Source organism: Metopolophium dirhodum, chromosome 3 (assembly GCF_019925205.1).
Source record: "Metopolophium dirhodum isolate CAU chromosome 3, ASM1992520v1, whole genome shotgun sequence".
Classification (NCBI taxonomy): Eukaryota; Metazoa; Arthropoda; class Insecta; order Hemiptera; family Aphididae; genus Metopolophium; species Metopolophium dirhodum.
In genome coordinates, this window is record NC_083562.1 from 18817648 (window position 1) to 18839023 (window position 21376).

Genomic DNA, 21376 nt, shown 5'->3' on the forward strand with positions numbered 1-21376 from the left:
TTTAAAATTTAAATTTTTTTAGTTTTCTTATTTTAATTGTATTTGATTGAAGAAAGAAAATATTTTAGCTTATTCATTTTGAATAAACTGTATAAGCAAATTATAGGAATTATATTTTGTAAGAACATTATTCCATTAACTACATTTTTGGTAACACCAACAATGAAAAAAAGTGGTCAAGTGGGTGTCGTTCTGCTGTATAGTAGGTTACAAGTGGGTCACTGTATAATGGATGGTATTAATTTTTAAATCAATGATATAATATCATTGTATAAGAAAAACGATTCTGAGCAAAGACGGCCAGTCTAGGATATTGTTCTATGGTATTACTAGTATATTTGATGATAATATTGTGAATAAAGTAATTTATATATGAAATAATAATTAAATTTTAAATTTGATAAAATTTGTCAAAATTCCTACCTTAAATGCTTATAAAAAAAAATTGTGCATATGTATTTTTAGCGTTTTTCAATTGCCATTTAAGCAATATATCAGGAGCCTAGTATTAAATGATCACGTATTTTTACCCAACAAATAACATTTTATTGACAATTATAGAAAAAAAAACAAAAAATTTGAAAACTGACAATTCCCATAAACAGCTAAAAAAGATTCGAAATATTTTCAAAATTTGATGGTATATAAAAAATAAGAATATTAACGTTCAGTGAAATTTTTATGTATTTACAGTTATTCATTTTTGAATACCAATAAAATAACAAAACCGCTACATGAGAAAACGAGTGAATATTCAATATTGTAAAAATATGAATTTTAAACGTTTATTTGCTTGTAGACATTTTTTTTTTTTGATAAAGGTAGACAAACTTATGAGGAATCTTATATTTTATTTTCAATTCATAGATTTAAAAAGAACAATTTTATAACTCAGAATAATGCTTATAAATAAAAACTGTGACTAAGGATTTTTAATATTTTTCAAATGTCATTGACCATTGTAACAATATAGTAGGAGCCTTGTATTAAATTGTCAAGCTTTTTTAGCCAACAAATAAAGTTTAATGACATTCATAGAAAAAAGACTAATAAAATTGGAATCAGAAAATGTTCCTAAATAGTTCAAAACAAATCAAAATATTTTGAAAATTTTATCGTGTATAGAAAATGCAAATATAAACGACCATTGAACATTTCATGTATTTCATTTATTTTAGAGTTACACCAAAAACCAAAATCGATTTTGTGAAAATTTCTCATTTTCCCTTAATTTTTATGTTGTTTTTCCAGTCACTTTTGAAAACTATTGTGAATTTTCTGAAAATTTCCCAATGCACAACAATATTCACTTTCCCATCAAACAAGATACTGAAGTTGAAAATCAAAGCATTATTTCGACTACTAATCGTGTACAGACACAAAAAAAAACCACATCATTGTAAAATCAATACATTCATTGTTCCACTCAGAATCTAAAATAATATTATCAATTGCATATATTCTTTAGATGTATCATCCAAAGGATTTTGAAGTGTAAGGTGTGAAATTTAAAAATAGTGCATAGTGGAGTTTTGGTAGATGATGTACGCCATTATACAATATACTAGTGCTATATCAGGTTAAACTTAATTTTTTCCTATAGGAGGAAGAGTTGTGCACATATAGCATTTTAAATCATATCTGTTGACTGTTCCTACAGGTTTTGCCCCCACATTTTAGTGTTATTCTTGACCACTTGTATTACATCCATTTTAGTAATTTATTTAATTTTCTCTAGTTTATCATGAATTATCCAGGAAAAACCAATATATATATTTTAGAAAATGTTTTTATTTATCCTTCTCTTTATCTCTTTTATATATTGTTACTAATTTTTAACACAGTTTTTAGTTTACTCATGTAACATAGTTATGGTGGTGAAGTAATTAGAGGCTTTTGTCCCTCCACTGCAGCTGTAGCAGCTGTAATAGATGTGCTATCAAAGGACTAAAGGAGTCCAATTATAAATACTCTGAACATTTCTAGTTTAAAAAAAAAGAAAAACAATTCTTCAGCACATTATTTCTAACCACCTCGGTACATCATAGCTCCTAAATTATTTTAGAGTAATATAACAAATGGAAAAATTACATTTTAAAAGGTAACTATAGTAAAACCAGGATGTCAATTAATGATTTTCAATTGAATTCATAAATACTATGTTTATTTTAAAATAATTTAAGTAATACAACTAAATAAAATAAAATATTGATTTGCTGTTAGAAAAGATTATATACTTGATTATAATAATGGTATAACAAGCCAATTACTAATATTACAAATAATATAACATTCATACCTTGGTTATGAGACAACTAAATAATTACTTCAAATTAATTTTAATTAGTACAGTTTATTATGTTTATTATGCTCCTTGACATTACAGTAACTTTACATAAATAAAAATTAATAAATTATATTATTTCAAAATATTGGTTCATATTTGCTGCGTTTCTTCTTTTTATTTTTTGATTTGTTATCTATAAAAAAAGAATGTTTATAATAATTAAATAATTGAATATAGTTAGTTTGTCATGACATTGCTAGTCACCACTCATATACTCCTGAATTTATCTTCTGTAAAATATTGAACTACCTAAAAGTGCTTTTTCACTACCATAAGTCAATACTTATTAAAGTGTATGTTCACTTTAAATTATTGCTCTAAGTGTGCTCTTCCTTGACTTACTAATATACAGCCATATAGGATAATTATTGATTTGAGTAAGTTTTTTTTGTTTAAAATATGTTATACATTTTACACTATATAAGAACAATATTTGTAAATAAATTAAAAATGTTAAAATAAACTCAATTATTGGCGGAATTGAGTGATGCAGCAATCCACAAATAAGAAAATTCCACGGTTAATACTAAAAAGCTAAAACTTATGCTCTATTCAAAATAAGAACTAGGCATGTAGCTAAGAAGGGGGGGCAGGGTGTGCCTGGCCCATCATATAATGTGTCCGGTCCACCCAAAGTATTCAGTGGGGTCCATTATCATATGACAGCTTTTAATTTATACCACCTAAAAATGATCCTACTCTTGACCACAAATTAAGACAAACATATAAATTAACCATCCTATCACTAACTATTCTCAGTATCCAGCACGGCATGTAAAATGACTTTTTCTTGATAAGAAGATTAAAAAACAAAACAAAAAAAAGCATAACATAACATGACCTGACCTAACCTAACATTAGAAATTGGTACAACTGGTCAGTTTGTAGTGTTTTTATAAAAAAAAAATTGATAAATTTGTCAATAGGTTCTCTATATAGAATAAAAATTGTCGGAAAGGAGGGGGCCCACACACATAATGAATATTTTCTGGCTACGTGCCTGAAGTTAAAACTAAAATTGTGCAAAATGTGCAAATATGTACAAATACATAATTCTTATAGTTCCGCGGAAGATAATAATACGAATAAACAAAAGTTTACTATATTATGTAGAATTCTTTACAGAATATATAGTAAGTGTACAGTAAGTGTATAGTAAGTCAATAGAAAAAATTTAGAATTTGATTATTTCAACTTATGACTGTGTCCGTAAGTTGATGTGTAATTACTAACCTAATTGGTAAAAATATTTAACCGCGCAATACATTTAGCTGATATGATAAAATGACGCTTTAGAGCTGGCTAGACATTTTGGTTACAAAAGAAGATAAATTTGTAACATTTGATTATAAGACAAAATCACAAATGTATTAAATAATAAATATATGTATATATATACCGTGCATGTTCATGTTGGCTACAGCATCTTCCAGAATATTATTCATCGGCATAGAATTTGGTCTAGAACCAAGTACTGGCCATTGAGATGATACATTAGGTAAAACCGGATCTGATGAAGAGGAGTTACTTGCGGTACTTTCATTTTGCAATGCCTACAATACAAAATTCAACTATTGTATTAAGAAACTAAAGTAAAATAATTGTAGATATATTAAGTTATAATTTGTTACAAATGGAAATAAAAATAAAATCATACAAACAATGAAAAAACGACAAAAAAAACCACTTTATGATGCCTAATTAGTAATTACTATTTTATAGTAAATCAAATTTAATTCTACCATCCATACTCTGATCAATAAGAGAACTTGCCGATTCTGTGCATCACCACACAACACCCTGACATAGTAGAATTGATCTCAATGGTAGCACTACGGCTGAATCTTAAGTTGAAAACCCTATTTTATCAGGCAGCGGCAAATTCTCTAGCTGGACAGAGTATAACAACATTCATAAAACTTCAATATTAATAATTACTCACGGTAATGTGAGTTGGAAAAACCCATAATATCAAAATGATGAAATTCTATTATTTTCTTATACAAAATATATTTTACTTAAGACTGATCATTATGAATATATTTGAACTTAAAAGAACTTTATATTTAATTTAAGTATAAAAAAAAATGTAGTACCATAAGTAGTTTAACTATTATAAAATAAATACATTTTTTATAAAACAGTTATTAATAATAAGTAACACTGTACCTTTGCAAATGATAAATTACTTGGTGAACCATTAGATGTATTAACTAAAGCACGATCTGAAGTTGAAGTTATACCAATCGATTCGCTTAAGGGAATCATACTAATAAAAGATTCACATATTATTTAAACATTTTACTATAATTATCAATTATTATAATATATCACGGAAGAATAAAAACCTTTTATCAGCAAATGGATCATAGCCACATTCTGGGAACAAACTCTTATTATGCCATTCAGGGAGTGGCAATTGTTTTTTAGAATTTCTTTCTTCAATGCGTTTAGCAAGCCGTTGCTCGTCACGAGCACGTCTATCTCTAACAGCTTTTTTCTCATCCAAGTTGCCTAAATCCGAAAGACGTTTTATTACATTATTTTACATAGTATTTTCTCCAGTAGTTGTATAAATCAAATTGTATTAAATATTTTCAACTATATCAGAATTAACAATGGTAATAATTACTTTTAAATATAAATAATGTTTCTTGACTGACAATATTAGTCAAATCTAATTCAACCCATTCAAAAACAGTTGTTATGGGCAAATGTAAAAGGAATCTATAGCGTTTTCTTGATGCTTCAGTCATCGATAAGGACTGTTTTTCAATTACAATAGCATCTATATGCTGTGGACTTTTTTCAAGACTGCCAAACATACATTCTAACATTTCTACATTAACTGCTGATAAATATATATGCTGGCCATCCAAAGCTGTTAAAATTAACAAATATAATATATCACCAATATACATTTAAAATTGTTTAATATTTACCTTGATAGAAATAAAAATCCTTTTTGGCAGGTTTTTTTTGTAAAACCTCTTTAATACCGACAGTGTTAAAATTATTAAAATTTGTGTTCATTTCTCTAAAAGTTAAAATACCTCATTAATACTTATGTACCAAATTGTTTTTTATATGATAAACAATGATTACAATTATTAAAAAAAAATAAGTAACTGTGGACTTAAAGAAGGATAACCACTTTAATTACTATCATGATTTTATCTATGTGTTTAATATTCAGTTGTGTATAATACTATAATCCCAAATATTAACATCTAGAACACGACAAATTCAATTATTTAATGCTACAATACCATGATTCATTGTACGACGTAGCGTAAAAAACACAAACGCCTGGTTGGTTTCTATTAGTTTAGATTTTTATTTATAATAAATAATAATTAATAAATCATATACCTAATGTGTTAATAGTTAATGCATGACCTATAGGCTGTAACATTGTATTGCTATATATGTACTATTTTATTATACATTAATGTTGGAAAATTATTTGACTATTTATCTAGTATTCTTAAATTCATATTATATTTGATGGCAATAATGAAGAACTTTGCTCTTATCTGATTTGTCTAATCAATTTCAACACTTACTTTTTACACAGTGTATTTTTTTAAACTTTTATTATCTAAATCAGTTTCAATTTAAGAATATTAGTTTTTTAATATATTGTACATTATCTTACTTTATATGTAAATTTGGATTTTCATCTAAAACACTAGCAACATTATGAGAGCATCCAGGAATCTCAAGAAAGTTCTTTAATTGTGATTGCTATAAAATACAAATTTGTATTATTTCTAGATATACACAACAACTAGATAGCCGTATTTATACTACAGTTGTGACCGATGTTGAAGTCGGAAGCCATTTATAAAGCAGGCAACATTTACATTTATTCATATTCATATAACATAATATATTATACTATATACTGTGATAATATTGTTTTGTAGACATTGCTTGCTTTATACATGGCGGCTGACTTCAATAATAAGAATGACATGGCTTAAGGTATATCTATAACTGTGATGTGGATATCTAGTTGTTGTATATATCTATGATTATTTCATAATATAATGATTGATTATACTATTTGTAAACATCCATTATCTCAAAGTTATATTTTTGAAATATTTAATTATTTTAACATAATTATTTTTGGTTTTTTAAATTTTAGAATGACCGAGTACATTTTTAACTTTGCATTCTAAAATAGAATTTTTTTTGAGAATTTTGATATAATTTTTCAATCTTGTAATTAATGAGTAATTACTATTTAGTATTAGGTTAAAAGCTTGAGTTGAGCAGAGTAACTGGCTACAATTTTGCAGGGGACATCTAGCAACACAGTTACACTCATCTAAATTTTAAATATTCATAAAAAATTAACTATCTAACCTAACTTACGCATTTGAACATTTGCTTTTAAACACTTAAATTCTAATAAATATTATTTTGGTAAAAATGTAAAATGGTCATTTTAAAAATAAAAAAACATTTAAAAAAAATTGTTTAGTATTTTCAGTAGTGATTTAAAATAATGATAAAAATATATTTTCAAAATCTTTTATACTTATTGAGATACTGAGTGTTTACTATTAAATGATCACTTTGTAATCTGTATAATATATATTAATTATATTAAAATTACTGGTAGTGCCGGTGGTGGTGATCCTAGATTTGCATTTATTGCAGAATTCATTAACTCATCGCTTATTCCTTTTATTTCAAAATTCTTATCAAAAGAAAAACAAAATTTAAATATATCCTGTAAAGAATAATTTTATTTTATAAACTTACTGGTTCCTGATTCATTAAAATGTTTTCTCGTTTTGATAATAATTCAAGAGCTTCATATATATATTTTTTTTCCACGTCTTCAGTTTCCCAGTACTCTAAAAGTAGTACAAGAGCTTCTCTTTCTTGGTTCAAAATATTTAATACCTAAAATGTTTCATTAATAAATTTGAGTTTACAAATATCTTAAAAGTTTGGTCTCTCACTTGACTTTTATAACCAATTAGAAGTCTGGAATAAGATGTAGAGTAATTAGATTCACTAATTGATAAAGGAATATCATCTGATGGTTTAAAAGTATTTTGACGGAGTTCTGACACTGGGTATGCTTGCAATGAATTTCTAGCACGTTTCATTAATTGTAAAGTTATTGATTGACCAACGCAGCATTCTTCTTTAATAATTATTTCAACGCTAAAAAATCAAAAATAATGAAATAATACATTTTTTAAAATATTATACTTTTACCTCTTTAATTCTTTTTTTAATATTCTAGAATGGCATATGGGACAGCCGGCGTTATCAAGTTCTTCGTTTATATCTAAATAATGCAAGATGCAAGGCCAACAATATATATGGCCACAACGAGTCATTTTTGGTGTTATTGGTATATCCATACATATAGGACATTTAATAAATTGAGTAGAAAACATTTTCTGAAACAATAAATATATTATTTAGATTAAAAACAAACTAACCACTATTTACACCACTAATTATCTTACTACTAATATGTTTTTAGCATCTATTTTATTAAAACTATTATCAACTTTAATTAAACAATTTGAGCTTACTATCTGTTCAATGCAATCCCAATCAACAATTTCATCCTGATCATTCATCCATCGAGAATAATCTTTTCCAAACTTGACTACAAATTGACAACTGTTTCAACAAAATTATTTATCAATGCCATATTATAATATATTTATTCAATGTGCTAATTGTATTTAAGCAAAAAAATAAAATACTTTGCTATTAAAAAGTGTTTGACATTGAACTTGTGTGGAAATTCTTTTTTCCTAGACCCGTAACCACTACGCATATTCCATTTGTTATTATGTTCCATGTGCCTTAATACAGGCAGTAAATCTTCATCATCGACATCATTTAATGATTCAGTTACCTAATAATTTTAATTAATTAGTAAAACAGGTTTAAAATAAAAATGTAATACTTTAATCGAACACAATACTATATAAAGCAAAAACAAAATATATAAAATTACAGACAAGTATCTAAACATAAGTAAAATTTATTATTTTTTTACAAACCTCGGAACTCTTCTTTCTACAAAAGAGACTAGCTCGAGGTTGCGGCTGTTTACTGTTATTTGAGTTCTTTTTAAGGCTGATATTTCGGTTAGCTTCAATTCTTTGTGGTTGAATAGTAACAGCTTTTCCATTTCGACGATTTGAGTGCTTTGAATTTGATGAATCTGTATAACAAATAATATGTAAAATTAAAAGAATTATATATTTTTTTTTGTCAATAACTAATAATTTTAATTTTATAGGTAATAATATAATAATATATAATATAACTTCGCTTGGAAATTGTAATCATTATATTTTGAATATTGAATAGTTGAATGAGATTACTGCTAGTAAAATAATAATCAATCAGTGTCCTGCACACCAAGGTGAGTACTTATGACGGCAATATGCCAATATATTCTTAGCTCATAAGTTAATATATGTTAACTAAACCTTAGAACGGCCGGACCAAATCGACTTCAAGCGGATAGTATGCGTGATATACACATAGCTCTATCCAGTATGTATTAGATATACACGGCGTATTCTGAAGCGTTTTCCGTCGAATTAAAAATGCATTGGTTTATATTGGAGCAGCTATACACGACAGGTGTAATACGCCGCGGCAAAAAACGCAAACTATTATATCTGCTAAATAACATGACATATTAACAAATGTTTAAAAAAATTGAGAAAGTTGATTTTAAGTAAACTTGACAACAAATTCAACTTTGTTTTTAGAATTTGTATCGCTTCATTAGATAAATTGGTATGTTTGGCAAAGAACCAGTCTAAAATCCTACGTCGCGTGTGTGTTAGGCAAAAACAGAAAAACACAGTATCGAATCCCCTTAAGGTATTTATTGATTTGATGGTTTGGTCTATTTCTCAAAATCTACTAATCCTTATGATAAGTGACATGATGATGTCATATTGTCATTAAATAATTTATATTTGTTAAATAAAAATAAATTATAATTATAATTCAATGTATTTGGCGAATTTTATACAAACAATTTATTTTGGGTACAATTTGGCACAAATAATTAAAAATATAAGTTTGCTTAAGTGGGTGACAAAATTCGACATGTTTCAACTTTTATACACATTGACTTAATTGCACAAATACTAAGTACAGAAACATATTATTATACTTATTTTAAAAAGTATTTAAATACTCAGAAAAAAATTATTTTGGACTACAAATACAAATACTTTGAAAAAAAGTATTTATAGAAACTTTCAAACTATTACATTTTTTTTTAACCTTATAAATTAACTGAACCTATTTTCATGTATTATGTTAATTTTATGTAGCATTTGACACCGTATCATTTGGTGGAACTTTAAAATACTCATCTGTTTTCTTTGTCCAAGTACCTATTATAATTTTCAGTCGATTATGATTTTGATTGGTAAAAAAAATGTATTATTATACATTATATACTCGATTTGTATTTTTCTTTTACGTGATAAAAATTAAAATGGAAAATATAAAATATATCTATTGTTAAACTAATAAGATATTCTGAGATACTTTTGAGAAAGTATTCAATATAATTCTGTTCTTATGTATGAACATATGACAGGGGCGTGTTTTAGGAGGGAAGGACGAAGGGGCGATCGCCCCCTGAATTCGTATTTAAGGAATCGATTATATGTGAGATACACACATTTTTTTTAATGTGTATCATTTTATAACAAAATCAAATGAATTAACAATTTTGGTTATAAAATACGGATGAGTAATAAGAAAAATTACAGAAAAACATATTAAAATATAATAATTGAAGGCGAACGAACGCAAAATAATGTGCATTGTGTAGTAGTATGCATTACATGGTAATGCATACATAGTACATAGTACGTTTCGGCTACACTGTAAAATTATTACATAATATTATTTGATATCGTATAACAATTATTTAGATAGACTAGAATATAGTTAGATACAATATCACATAATAACTCGATTTAAGATAGTTATTATATCATAAATCGTAGTTATTGGCGTTAATGCATATAACTGTATATTGTATATTTGTATCCATTGTCGCATGTCGTAATTCGTACGTACTACATCCGTGCGAGTGTTTTTTAATTAAATCGTTTAAGTTTATACGTGTCAAACCACCGCAACGAGGGTGAGTGATATTGTGTTAACTTCAAGCGTTCGGCGTACGATACGCGTGGCTGTGAGTTGGGATTTTGGTCGGGTCCATACTTAGTGAAAAATTAAATAAAACACAAATGTAACTTTCAAAACACAGACAAGTGCAACAACACCAATTATTAAGGATTCACTTGATTTAAATATTACCAAACATTTTGAGCCTGAATTAAAGAAAAAAATTGAGTGCACCCCCTTAGAAGTCTAAATACGCCCCTGACATATAAATATGAAATAATATTATGGTATCTAAAGCGCAAGCGCATAAACTAGTCGGGTATCGAATATACACACGGATGGGTGAATAAAGTTGCATGACTCCAGTGCGTCGGTCGGAGGCAGCGTCGTGGAGGCCGATGGCGGTCGGCTCGTGTAAACAATTATGAAGGTTGTGGGGGCGCACAGCTGGCGCGCTGATACCGCGGTTACTGCAACGAAAATGAAACCATGACTAAACAAATAGGTATGATAACAAAAACCTGTTTTCGTCCGGTTTGCGCATCTCCCCACTATAATTCTACACACAAAACCATTGCTCGTAGTTCTCCGCATTTTCATTGGTCGGCAATATCAATAGGATAATATAGAAGCCACGGAAAAGATATATCCGTGATAGAAGCGGAGAACTACGCGATTGGCGTGGAAAGGGTGGTAGCGTATCACGAAGTTGTGATCATACCTATTTATTTAGTCATGTTCGTGGTCATAACCTAAATATGAAGTTAGTTTGGTTTTTCTTCTATGAAATTGTGGCGTTGTCCGAACGATGATGGGAATTTATACTACTGTGCAATGTACAAAATATAATCGTGAAAAACATGAAAACAAAAGAAATACTAAGTCAAACCGACTTGTTATGTGACCGCGTTTACCATTCAGTGCTAATTTATGAACTATTTAAATTAAAAGTTAATCGACCGATATGGTGAATAAGTGCAGTGTAACTGGTTGCAAAAGCCTGTATTCGAAGGAAGACAATGTCAAAGTTAGATTACACAGGTAATCTACTGGAAACCAAATCCTCCGTGGAGGATGGAGGTTTTTTGGAATGAATTTCAAATTGATTTGGAAACCAACTACCTCCGTGGAGGATGGAGGTTTTTTGGAGTGAATTGCAAATTGAATCGGAATAAATCAATTAGGTAGTTTTCATCTTTATCTTTTTCGTTTAGGTTTCCTCTATCGAATCCAGAAACGCTACCTGTGTGGATAGCTGCAACCGGTAGGGAAAAAGATTGGAAACCTTGTAAAAGTAGTAGATTATGTGGCAATCATTTTGAAAATTCTGAATACATAATTGGCCATGGGAAAAATGTTTTGAAGGCAACCTCGGTCCCAACAATTGAATATCGTGTAGATGTTTTGGTATGTTTAAAAACTGGATAATTCAAAATTTAAAAAAATTCAATAGGCATGTATAATTATATTATTTTAGAGATACAACAGAAGGAAGTCACTAAATTGTTGTGATATGGAGCAAACTAATAAGTCTTTAAAAGTCGAGCCAGTGGTAATTTATTATTAATAGTTTTAAACTTTTTTTTCATTTATAAACATTTTTATATACAGGATAGTAGTGATACAAATGTTGAAATTGTCCAACTCGACTATAATGATATGTACAATTTAAAGTATGAACAACAAAATAAGGGTGAAAATTATGATCACGAAGAATCTTATTTTAAAAATGAAAATGAAAAATGTACAAAAAAAAATGATCATCATGTTATAAAGTCGGAGAATAGTTATAACAGCGGAGATGAAGCTAGTCATGACGGTGCCATAAAGAACGAATATGAAGATTCCAACTATGAACTAAAACATGATATTTGTAACAGAGAAAACCAATGGTATGCTTTTTTTATATTATAATATATTAAATTGGTTCTTATAAAAACACTGAATGCAATTTATTGCATTGTAGTTACATGTTTACAAGCAGTTTCAAGGAAGGCGCCGAACCTATAGTTTTAACACCTCCAGAAGAACCATTAAATATGGTAAGATTATTATAATTATATCCCATATACTTAAATAAATTATATTTTAAAATGTATGTATAAAAAATTTGATTAATATAATTTCAGAATATCGACCAAACAACAGCAGATTTAAATTTTAAGAAAATTATGGATTTAAAATTAAAAAAACAATTGCGCACTAAAAATATTTATTCATTATACTTCAAAGCTTTGAAGAAAAAAAGGTTTCCAAAACAAGAAAAATATAAAAATTCTTTCAACAATGATGATGCAGATTCATTTGCCGCATTTATAGGAGCTCAAATGAAAGATTTACGTCCATATAGAAAGGTTTATTTAAGTGCAAAACACAAAATTCAAAAAATTCTTATGAAAGCACAGCTTAAAATAACAAATTGAAACTAAGTTAACCAAGATTAAAAAGTGACATTATGATAAGTAGTTATTGTATATACATAATATAAACTATTAAAATTATGTTGTATTGTAAAATATTAATGTACCTAGAATATTTTTTTTAATCTAATATGTAAGTTAACAAATGTATATTTTATAACTATATAGTATAAGTGTTTAATTTAATTTATACATTAATACACTATTATTAAATAAAAAAAATTTTTATTTATAAAGTTTGACTTTAAATGATGTACAAGAAAGTTCATAACTAAATAACTTATTTTTAAGATATCATACTACGTGATACTACTACTTGTATTTTATTGTATTGTTGTCATCTTACAAATTATTGCAAATTCACATTCAGCAGAAACATTAATGGGCAGTTTAGGTATTTCAGAAATGCCAATAATCTTAGCAGTTGAGACGTATATACTATAAAAACCCTAACTTTAGTAAGTTCATAGCATGGATTTCTAGCTTCCTCTGCCATAAAGCAAGACTGTATAGACAAATATTCAACTCCTTCAACTTCCAAGCACTATTTGTTATCAAAAAATGTCAATTAAAGTAAAAAAAAAATACCATTTAACGAGGTACCTATACTGATTATTGACAAATATAATTGATCATGAGAGACCATCCTTCTTTTGGTACTCTAATACTCTTTATTGTTTAATATAGGTATATAATAATAATTAAAACTATATTATATAATATGTGCATCAGTTAATATATATATAATATTATGGCACCAGGCACACGCACAATTAGGTATGTTACCTACAATGACACTATGTTATTGAATATTTCAATATTACACAATTTGTGTAAACTTATCATTGTTCTTATCAGAAAATTATTTTTAAAAGTTGTATGACTATAGGATGTATTACAAATCATATACAAAAAAAAAAAAAAAGGTTAGGTTAGGTTTTTGTAATAAACAAATAATGTACTCGAATACGCAATGCCAATCGCAATAGACGTATTTGATGACATTAAATTTACTTTTTCTGGAGGTTTTGAACTTTTTTAAATACCAACAAGATAATGGCGACCCTAGTTTTGAGGGGACAAAGAATGACCCAATATTATTATTGCTTCATTATCATATTGGTGCGCATCAGTTGAAGTCATATCACCACTAGCCCAACATGCCTTGACCTCTACAACGACGGTATATAGATGCCTAACCTACCTGTCGATTTCTTGACGTCCGTCTTACTGTTGGCCTGCAACAGCGACTTCGGCGCGGGCACGTTCAGTTTTCTCTCCATCTGACGGCTGTCGGACATCGGTGGTGGTCGAACGGGGGTTGAAAGTGTGCTCTCCAGGAGGAGAATAGGATGGACGTGAACCGGAAGGCGACATTGTATTCATTGAAATGCCATTGTCACACGAACGAATGTCGAAAACAATCAAATCGTCGTCGTTGCCCACGAAATTGGGTCGGGGATTGGGTACGACGGACGAGACGCACGGATAGAGCGGACGGCGATCGGAGAGCTGGTCCCTCTCTATTTGCGTGCTGAACCGGTGACGATAAACAATATCGGGAAAGCGAGTAATCGGCGTACAAGCCCGCGTTTGGCAAATTCGGACGCGCAAAGTAGTTTTTTTCGTGGATGTCACGCTCAAGGCAAAGCGAGAACGCTGCTCTGCTGTACCGTGCGAACGCTGTGTGAAAACGAAGTATGTGAACACTAAAACTGTCTTCGCTACTCACTTAATGTCCGGCCGAGATCGCTAATACTTTATAGCTGGCGCGTGCACGTCTTGCAAAGTTGCAGCGTACTTTACGTACGAGTCGTCAGTCGACGGTATGGCCGTGACGATTAAAGTTGGACCTAAAATGTGATTGCGTATCGCCATTCGCCAATATTGCACTCAAGGTGTATTGATAAGGTGTCGTCACTTGTTTGAAAATTGTATTACAGATAGTCATCATCAGTCACCACCGGGAGCGCTAATGTCCTATGGAGGCCGATAATTGAGCACTATTGTACGTTAAATCCATAGAAAATTGAAAATATATTATGATTTAAGGAATAAAATTCAAAATGTTATATTATGTTAGAGACATTTATGTTCTAAATTATTTTTATACAAGTATTTTAATGTTTCCTTTTTTAAAAATATACCTATTTATTAATATTATTAAAAACTGTCATGTTTAAATTCCCTAATATAAAAAAAAATATATGAAAAATGTAAGAGTTAATTCACTAAATTATCATACATAATGCTTTCAAAGTGTTAAAATTAACAAATAATAATTATTAATTAATATATTTATTTTAAAAACAATTCATAATATGTTGATATTGAGGTTAATACTATATAGTATTCATATTTCCTATAATATGTGCTACTAAAATGCATATATTTTGAATACCTTTTTATAAGCATTTATTACTAGGTTGTACCTATCACGATTAATTCTATAATATATTCATAGTATTTATAGTATATTATAAAATAAAAGCTATTACCTATATATTAATATATTATTATATATTAACTGAGATCTTGGAGATAGAAAGATATCCTCCATATGCTAAATGATTGATAGATTTATATGGTCATCCTAGATCAGTGGTTATTTTCTTTAGACTTTAAGCGTTTATGAAAAAAGTTTAAAGAGTTAAATTTTAATACTATTATTAATATTTTTCAAAAGTATATTAAAACAATAATTTATACCACGAATTAAAATATACTGGATACCCAACGATACATGATAAGGCGCTCCTAAACTGACTTTCAATGTGCAAAGGTGCACTAGCGCTCCAAGGGAATTAAATGTATACCAATGGATTGACAATTTAAAATTTATAATATTATGCATAAATAACAAATAATATGATGATTTTTTCGAATGATTAATTTAAAACATTCAAGCATTTCCTTATTACTGTAATCTGAAATATAATAATTAATAGGCACCATTCTAAATATTTTACTATGAAAAAATAGATTGATAAAGTGTTAAGTGGAAGGTAAGTAGTTAATAGGTAGTAAAAGAAAATACACATTTAATTATTTAATGAATATTAATTACATTTTTTTTTATTTCATAATACATATTTATTAATATAGATACCTAATACAAATTGCATAAAATACGTATATATTACAATACCTATACAGTTCAAACTTCAATTAAATTAGTCAGTAAATCATGATTTAACTAATTAGGATTATTTTTTTTTGTTTTTTGAGTTTTGATTCTCATTCTGTAGGCTTCATTATATCCATACTTATCTGGTTCAATACTGTTTTCGACTATTGGCTGCCATTGTAACACTTTTTGGGGGACAGCTCCATTTTTAAGTCTTGGTTGCTTTAGATATATCTTAAAAGTATTTTATAGTTTTTTTTTTTTATAAAATATCACTTAATATGACACAATAATTTGAAAACCAATTAAAAATATACCGTATATTTGTTAGTTCCCTGGCCTGATATCCATTATCTTATTATATCCTGAGGCTTAAAAGATTTTCACAAATCAGGGATTTAGATTTTAAGGTAAAACTTAAAGCTTCATTCCAAACTTCCCATGAATCTAAATCTTTAGGTACACCAAAAGTAAGTACTTTTTTTCTTTTAGAATCACAAAGTGGGACACAACAACTCATTTTTGTTTTACAGAAAAAAATATTTTTGGATTAATGAAAAATAGCCAAAATGGGAAATCAATTACAGTTATAAACACAAATTAAGATAAACGTCAAAAATAGAACAATATTCACTTTCAAAAGAAAAAATTGAACAAGTTGCTAAAAAGAAGAAAACACCAAATAAATTAAACAATTTTTCAAAATTAGTTTTAAGTTTATAAGATAACTATTATTGAATAATATTATAATATAAATAATATACCTAATCATATAATAAAACATGCAAAATATTTTAACATGTTTTTAGAGTTTTTTATGAGCACTAGAAAATAAAACTCCACTCTACCAGACTACTTTTAAAATTAGGAGCAGAATCATAATAGTCATATACATTTAAAGATTTTAAGAAGGATGCAAAGGTTAGTTAATAACATTCCCGCCTTCCTGATAATTTTGTTATTTGTGTCGGGAAACCTACCATGAAAGTAGTGCCTTGTAAAGATAGGTATTATGTTACGGGTAATGTGGAATAATGTGCATTATGTCAATGTGTTCCTGCCCGGGCAATGTGAACCACAATTTTTTTTATTAACCAACTAATATTATTTTTTATTTTCATTGTAAACTATAATTTTACTATTACCTATTGGCTAGTTATAATTATTTATAGCATTGTTTTTTTTTTTACTTTCTATATTTATAATATTTTTTTTAAAAAACAATGATTATTAATTTTATAATCATACTTCGAATATTTTAAAACAATATTAATAATAATAATAATAATTGTTATATAATATTGAAAGAAAAATTAACTAATATTATCATTATGTTATTTTTATAACAAATTAAATTCAATGCAATTTTACAATATAATTTATAATAAAAACAAAACGATAAAATTTGTAATTTATTTTTTATTATTCCATCAAAATATTCGTAATATTATAATATATGAATACAATTAATAAACATTGTTTAGTTTCATAGTTTATTGTCAAATTGCATTGAATTTAATTTATTTTAAAAATAACATAATAATATTAGGTAGTTAATTTTTTTTTCATTCTATCAATATTATTATTATTATTATTATTGTTTTAAAATATTCGTAATATTATGTTAATAAAATTAATAATCATTGTTTTTTAAAAAAAATATTATAACTAGGTTATTATAATTTATAAATAAAATACAAAATTATATTAGTTGGTTAATAAAAAAAATCGTGTTTCACATTGACGCGGCCTATGGCGGGATGATGTTTCGCGGTAGTCCGGTCCGCGTATTACCAGTATTACCTAACCGACTAGAGCCCCAGCACCGTGTACAAATACGCTGTTTTTATTGGTTTATTTTAAAAACGCGCAATAATAATAATATGATAACGTAAATATAAAGATAATAATCTGTATAATCAATAGTAACCATGGTTGAAACACAGATTATATGAAATTTTCATATAATCTGTGGTTGAAATATAAAGGTTAATACCCCTTCTCAATCAAATATTTGATGATAAAAATAAAAATGGCAGCGTAAAGGGAGCCAATAATAATTAAGTATATATGCGCGGGATTTTGAATTTGTTAGCTATTTACTGGTATAGTGATATGTGGTGTATAAGGTGATAACAAAATAGAAAACTGAAAAATTACGATTTAAGATTTTAGATAGTGATAAGTGAAAATAATACAATATATTTTGCAATTTTGGTTTTGGTACAACGTTTTTATAATATTATTTAAGATGGATTCAGATTTGAAAGATTTAGATCTTTATGGAATTAGCGGCAGTAATGCGAAAGCAATTCCCGCGGCGCCGTCGGTTCAAAAACGAAAAAAAAAAAAAAAAAAGATCTTTATGGAATACTAGAGATCCAACAGTCGGCTACTGAAAAGGAGGTAAATTAATTTTTAATCATTCCTATAATATTACTATTGTCTATTAATATTTGCTTTTTCTTTCAGATTAAAACGGCATATCGGAAGAAAGCTCTACAATGCCATCCAGATAAAAATCCTGACAATCCCAAAGCAGCTCAATTGTTCTTGCAGTTATCTAAAATATTAACTATTCTTACAGACACAGCAGCTCGAGTAAGATGACGCTTTTGTACTATAAATATTATTTTAATTTTAAATATTTTTACTTGTTTTAGTTAGCTTATGACCAGTTAGTAAATGCTAAAATTGCCGCAAAATTACGAGAAAAGGAATATGATTCAAAAAGAAAAAAATAATAGATGATCTTGCTAAAAGAGAAAATGAAGCATTAGGAAATCAAAAAAATACAGTGGAACGCAATTTTGAGGTAATTATTAGATAGGTATCTTGTTGAATTTTTGTTCTTAAATTAATTTTTTTTGTATAGAAAGAACTGGAGCGTTTAAGAAAAGAAAGTTCATCTTTACTTGCAAAAGAAAGAGTCCGTGTTAATGAGCTGCATAGGCAGCAATAAACTAAAAAAGAAAAGATTGGTTCATTCAAATTAAAAGTTAAGTGGAAGGAAAATGGAGTGTATAATAAAGACAATTTAACATCATTATTCTCTAAGGTAATTTATCAAAATTATATTTTAATATTTGTCTAATACACTACAATATTATAGTAAGGCAACGTATTAACAGTTGGGGTTCTGGAAAACAAAAAATGTGTTGCTCTTGTTGAGTACAAATCTAAGACTTCTGCTGTAAGTGATTTTAAATTAAATTAAGGTGAACTTTATACAAACAAATTTCTGTGTTCATAAAAATATTTTACTTTGCTAGATAAACGCCAAAAATTTGGAAGTTGGTTATCCAAATTGTCCCCTGATTGTGAGTTTTCTCGGTGATTATGGACATGACACTAAAAAGAGTACTACTAATCATACTTCTGCTACAAATCCTAGTACTATATTTTCAACTTATCAAAATCCAAATGACAATCATGCTGAAAATACCTCATCTGCACAAGTAATTGTTTTAAACCACGTTCACCAATCTTCTATTAATAAATAAAATATAACTTTCCTTAGGCTTTTTCAGATTATGAAGCAATGATACTTGAGAGATGTAGAAAAGCTAATAAACCACAACAAGAAAATAGTAATTCAAGCAAAATAAATACACAAGAACCTTGGGTATTATGAGAAGTCTGACATATTTGATTTACATAATTAATAATTTAATTTAATTATTATTAATACTTGTAGATATTATGTACATATGTAAATATTTATAAATATTTTTTTTCATCCATGATTGACAATACAACATTAATGATATCTACCAGGCAATCAGAAAAAAAATTCCCAAAATATTAAAAAAATAATTTCTGAAAAAATTTCTAACACTGTATAAGAACAAATAAATGTGGAATTGTGAAAATACAAAAACAAAAATTATTATATATACTTACTCGTCATTAGTTATTACTTGATAAATTCCTGTTCGGTTTTTAATGGAGTATTAAAATATAATTTTGATCTGAAACATCATATTATGATTCAAGTTATTAACTTTGCTTCTTAAAAATGTTTAGTACTGCTTACTTTCAACTTTTATCACTATTTTGTCAATGACGTCAACTAAGTCAATAACGTTCCGAAAAATGCAAAAACTAGGATTTACCACATTGTGACTAAATGGATGAGTATTGACTGTTTTAAAACACTATTACCTTAAAATTATCTTTAACATTAATTTAAATATCACATTAGGATTAATTTAATTATACCTTAACGGAACCATTACCGGTTTTTCAAATTTTCCTCAATTCTATACAATTTGATAATTATATTTTAACCACTAATCTATTGTCGAAATTTATAAATAACTGTACTATTTTAATTTATAATATACAGACTATTATCACAGATTATATTAAAATTAAAAATTAATTTTAAAAAAAAAGCGGTTAAGTGGATGTCGCTCTGCTGTACAGTAAGTTACAAGTGAGTCACTGTAATGAATGGTGTTCAATTTGAATTCAATGATATAATATCATTGTATAAGAAAAACTATTCTGAGCGAAGACGGTCAAGTCAGCCTATGATATTAGTATAATACTAAGTATATATATTTGATGATATTTTTGTGAATAAAGTAATTTATATATTATAATTTATAACCTTTTTACGTGGAATCTTGTTTTAAATTTTCAATCCTTAGCTATAAAAGTTGAAAATTGTATATATTTTTAACTACAAAATAATTATTAAATTTTGTCAAAATTTCAACTTAAAAAACTTATAAAAAAAATGTGAGTGCCTTTGTACTCACGAATGATGTGTAAACATCTTAGCTGTAGTACGACTTTGATTGGGGAATATAATGTCATGGTTTGAGTGGGAATTTGTATAATAAGGTAACAATAATCATACAAGATCACGTTCTCTTTAAAATTTATATTTCTTCAATATCTTTTATACTTGTAATTATTGGTTTATGGTAGCTAAGAAGGATAGTATGGTACCAGGTTATCTATGTTTAAAATATTCGGCTAAAGTTAAATTATAAAAAAAAATTGAAGGAATGTGTTGGCGCCCGCCGGAAAATGCATTTTATTATACAAAAAAAAAATTATATAAATTATATTGTGGGAATACACATTACAAACATAAAACTAAAATCTCCAAAATATTAAACAGAAAAAATTGGTCAAAATATTTAGTTTATTAAAAAGGATTATTCATGGGGCACCAAGTTATCAATTTTCAAGTCAATACAAAATATTCAACTAGAGTTACAATACTAAAAAAAAAAAATCGAATGGAGGTGTTGGCGCCCGCAGGCAAATAGATTTTAGAAAACAAAAAAAAAATTTGGAAAAAAATTTACA

At 27.5% G+C, this 21376-nt stretch overlaps 2 protein-coding genes and 1 pseudogene across 4 annotated transcripts; 2 read left to right on the forward strand and 1 right to left on the reverse strand.

Moving 5' to 3' along the window:
- Positions 1-2333: 2333 nt before the first annotated feature.
- Positions 2334-14820, reverse strand: LOC132940813 (E3 ubiquitin-protein ligase RNF10). The gene is made up of 15 exons (XM_061008577.1): positions 14129-14820; positions 8395-8558; positions 8092-8246; positions 7915-8005; positions 7589-7776; positions 7327-7534; positions 7124-7267; positions 6975-7058; positions 6006-6094; positions 5290-5384; positions 4980-5228; positions 4696-4861; positions 4517-4616; positions 3747-3900; positions 2334-2480 (listed from the first exon to the last, which is right to left on the reverse strand). Exons 1-15 carry the CDS (start codon positions 14223-14225, stop codon positions 2425-2427), a joined length of 2040 nt encoding a protein of 679 aa, XP_060864560.1. The 5' UTR covers positions 14226-14820; the 3' UTR covers positions 2334-2424.
- Positions 11164-13170, forward strand: LOC132940814 (THAP domain-containing protein 1-like). 3 transcript variants are annotated; one of them, XM_061008579.1, is made up of 6 exons: positions 11164-11545; positions 11719-11911; positions 11982-12053; positions 12116-12396; positions 12471-12546; positions 12634-13169. In XM_061008579.1, the coding sequence occupies exons 1-6, from the start codon at positions 11469-11471 to the stop codon at positions 12925-12927; spliced, it is 993 nt and encodes a 330-aa protein (XP_060864562.1). In that variant the 5' UTR covers positions 11164-11468; the 3' UTR covers positions 12928-13169. The 3 variants fall into 3 exon arrangements, with proteins under 3 accessions (XP_060864562.1, XP_060864561.1, XP_060864563.1); XM_061008578.1 differs by having other exon boundaries at positions 11169-11545; positions 11982-12056; positions 12634-13168; XM_061008580.1 differs by having other exon boundaries at positions 11516-11653; positions 11982-12056; positions 12634-13170.
- Positions 14821-18302: 3482 nt separating the features above from the next.
- On the forward strand, positions 18303-20686 carry LOC132940579 (dnaJ homolog subfamily C member 17-like; annotated as a pseudogene).
- The last annotated feature ends 690 nt before the right edge of the window (positions 20687-21376 follow it).

Coding starts and splice junctions, on each gene's coding strand:
- LOC132940814 (XM_061008578.1), top strand. CDS start 11,469: ATGGTGAATAAGTGCAGTGTAACTGGTTGCAAAAGCCTGTATTCGAAG. Junction 12,397..12,470: donor TGTAACAGAGAAAACCAATG/GTATGCTTTTTT, acceptor ATTGCATTGTAG/TTACATGTTTACAAGCAGTT. Junction 12,547..12,633: donor CAGAAGAACCATTAAATATG/GTAAGATTATTA, acceptor ATATAATTTCAG/AATATCGACCAAACAACAGC.
- LOC132940813 (XM_061008577.1), bottom strand. CDS start 14,225: ATGTCCGACAGCCGTCAGATGGAGAGAAAACTGAACGTGCCCGCGCCG. Junction 6,095..6,974: donor CACCACCACCGGCACTACCA/GTAATTTTAATA, acceptor TGTATTTTATAG/CAATCACAATTAAAGAACTT. Junction 5,385..6,005: donor AATCCAAATTTACATATAAA/GTAAGATAATGT, acceptor TTTAACTTTTAG/AGAAATGAACACAAATTTTA.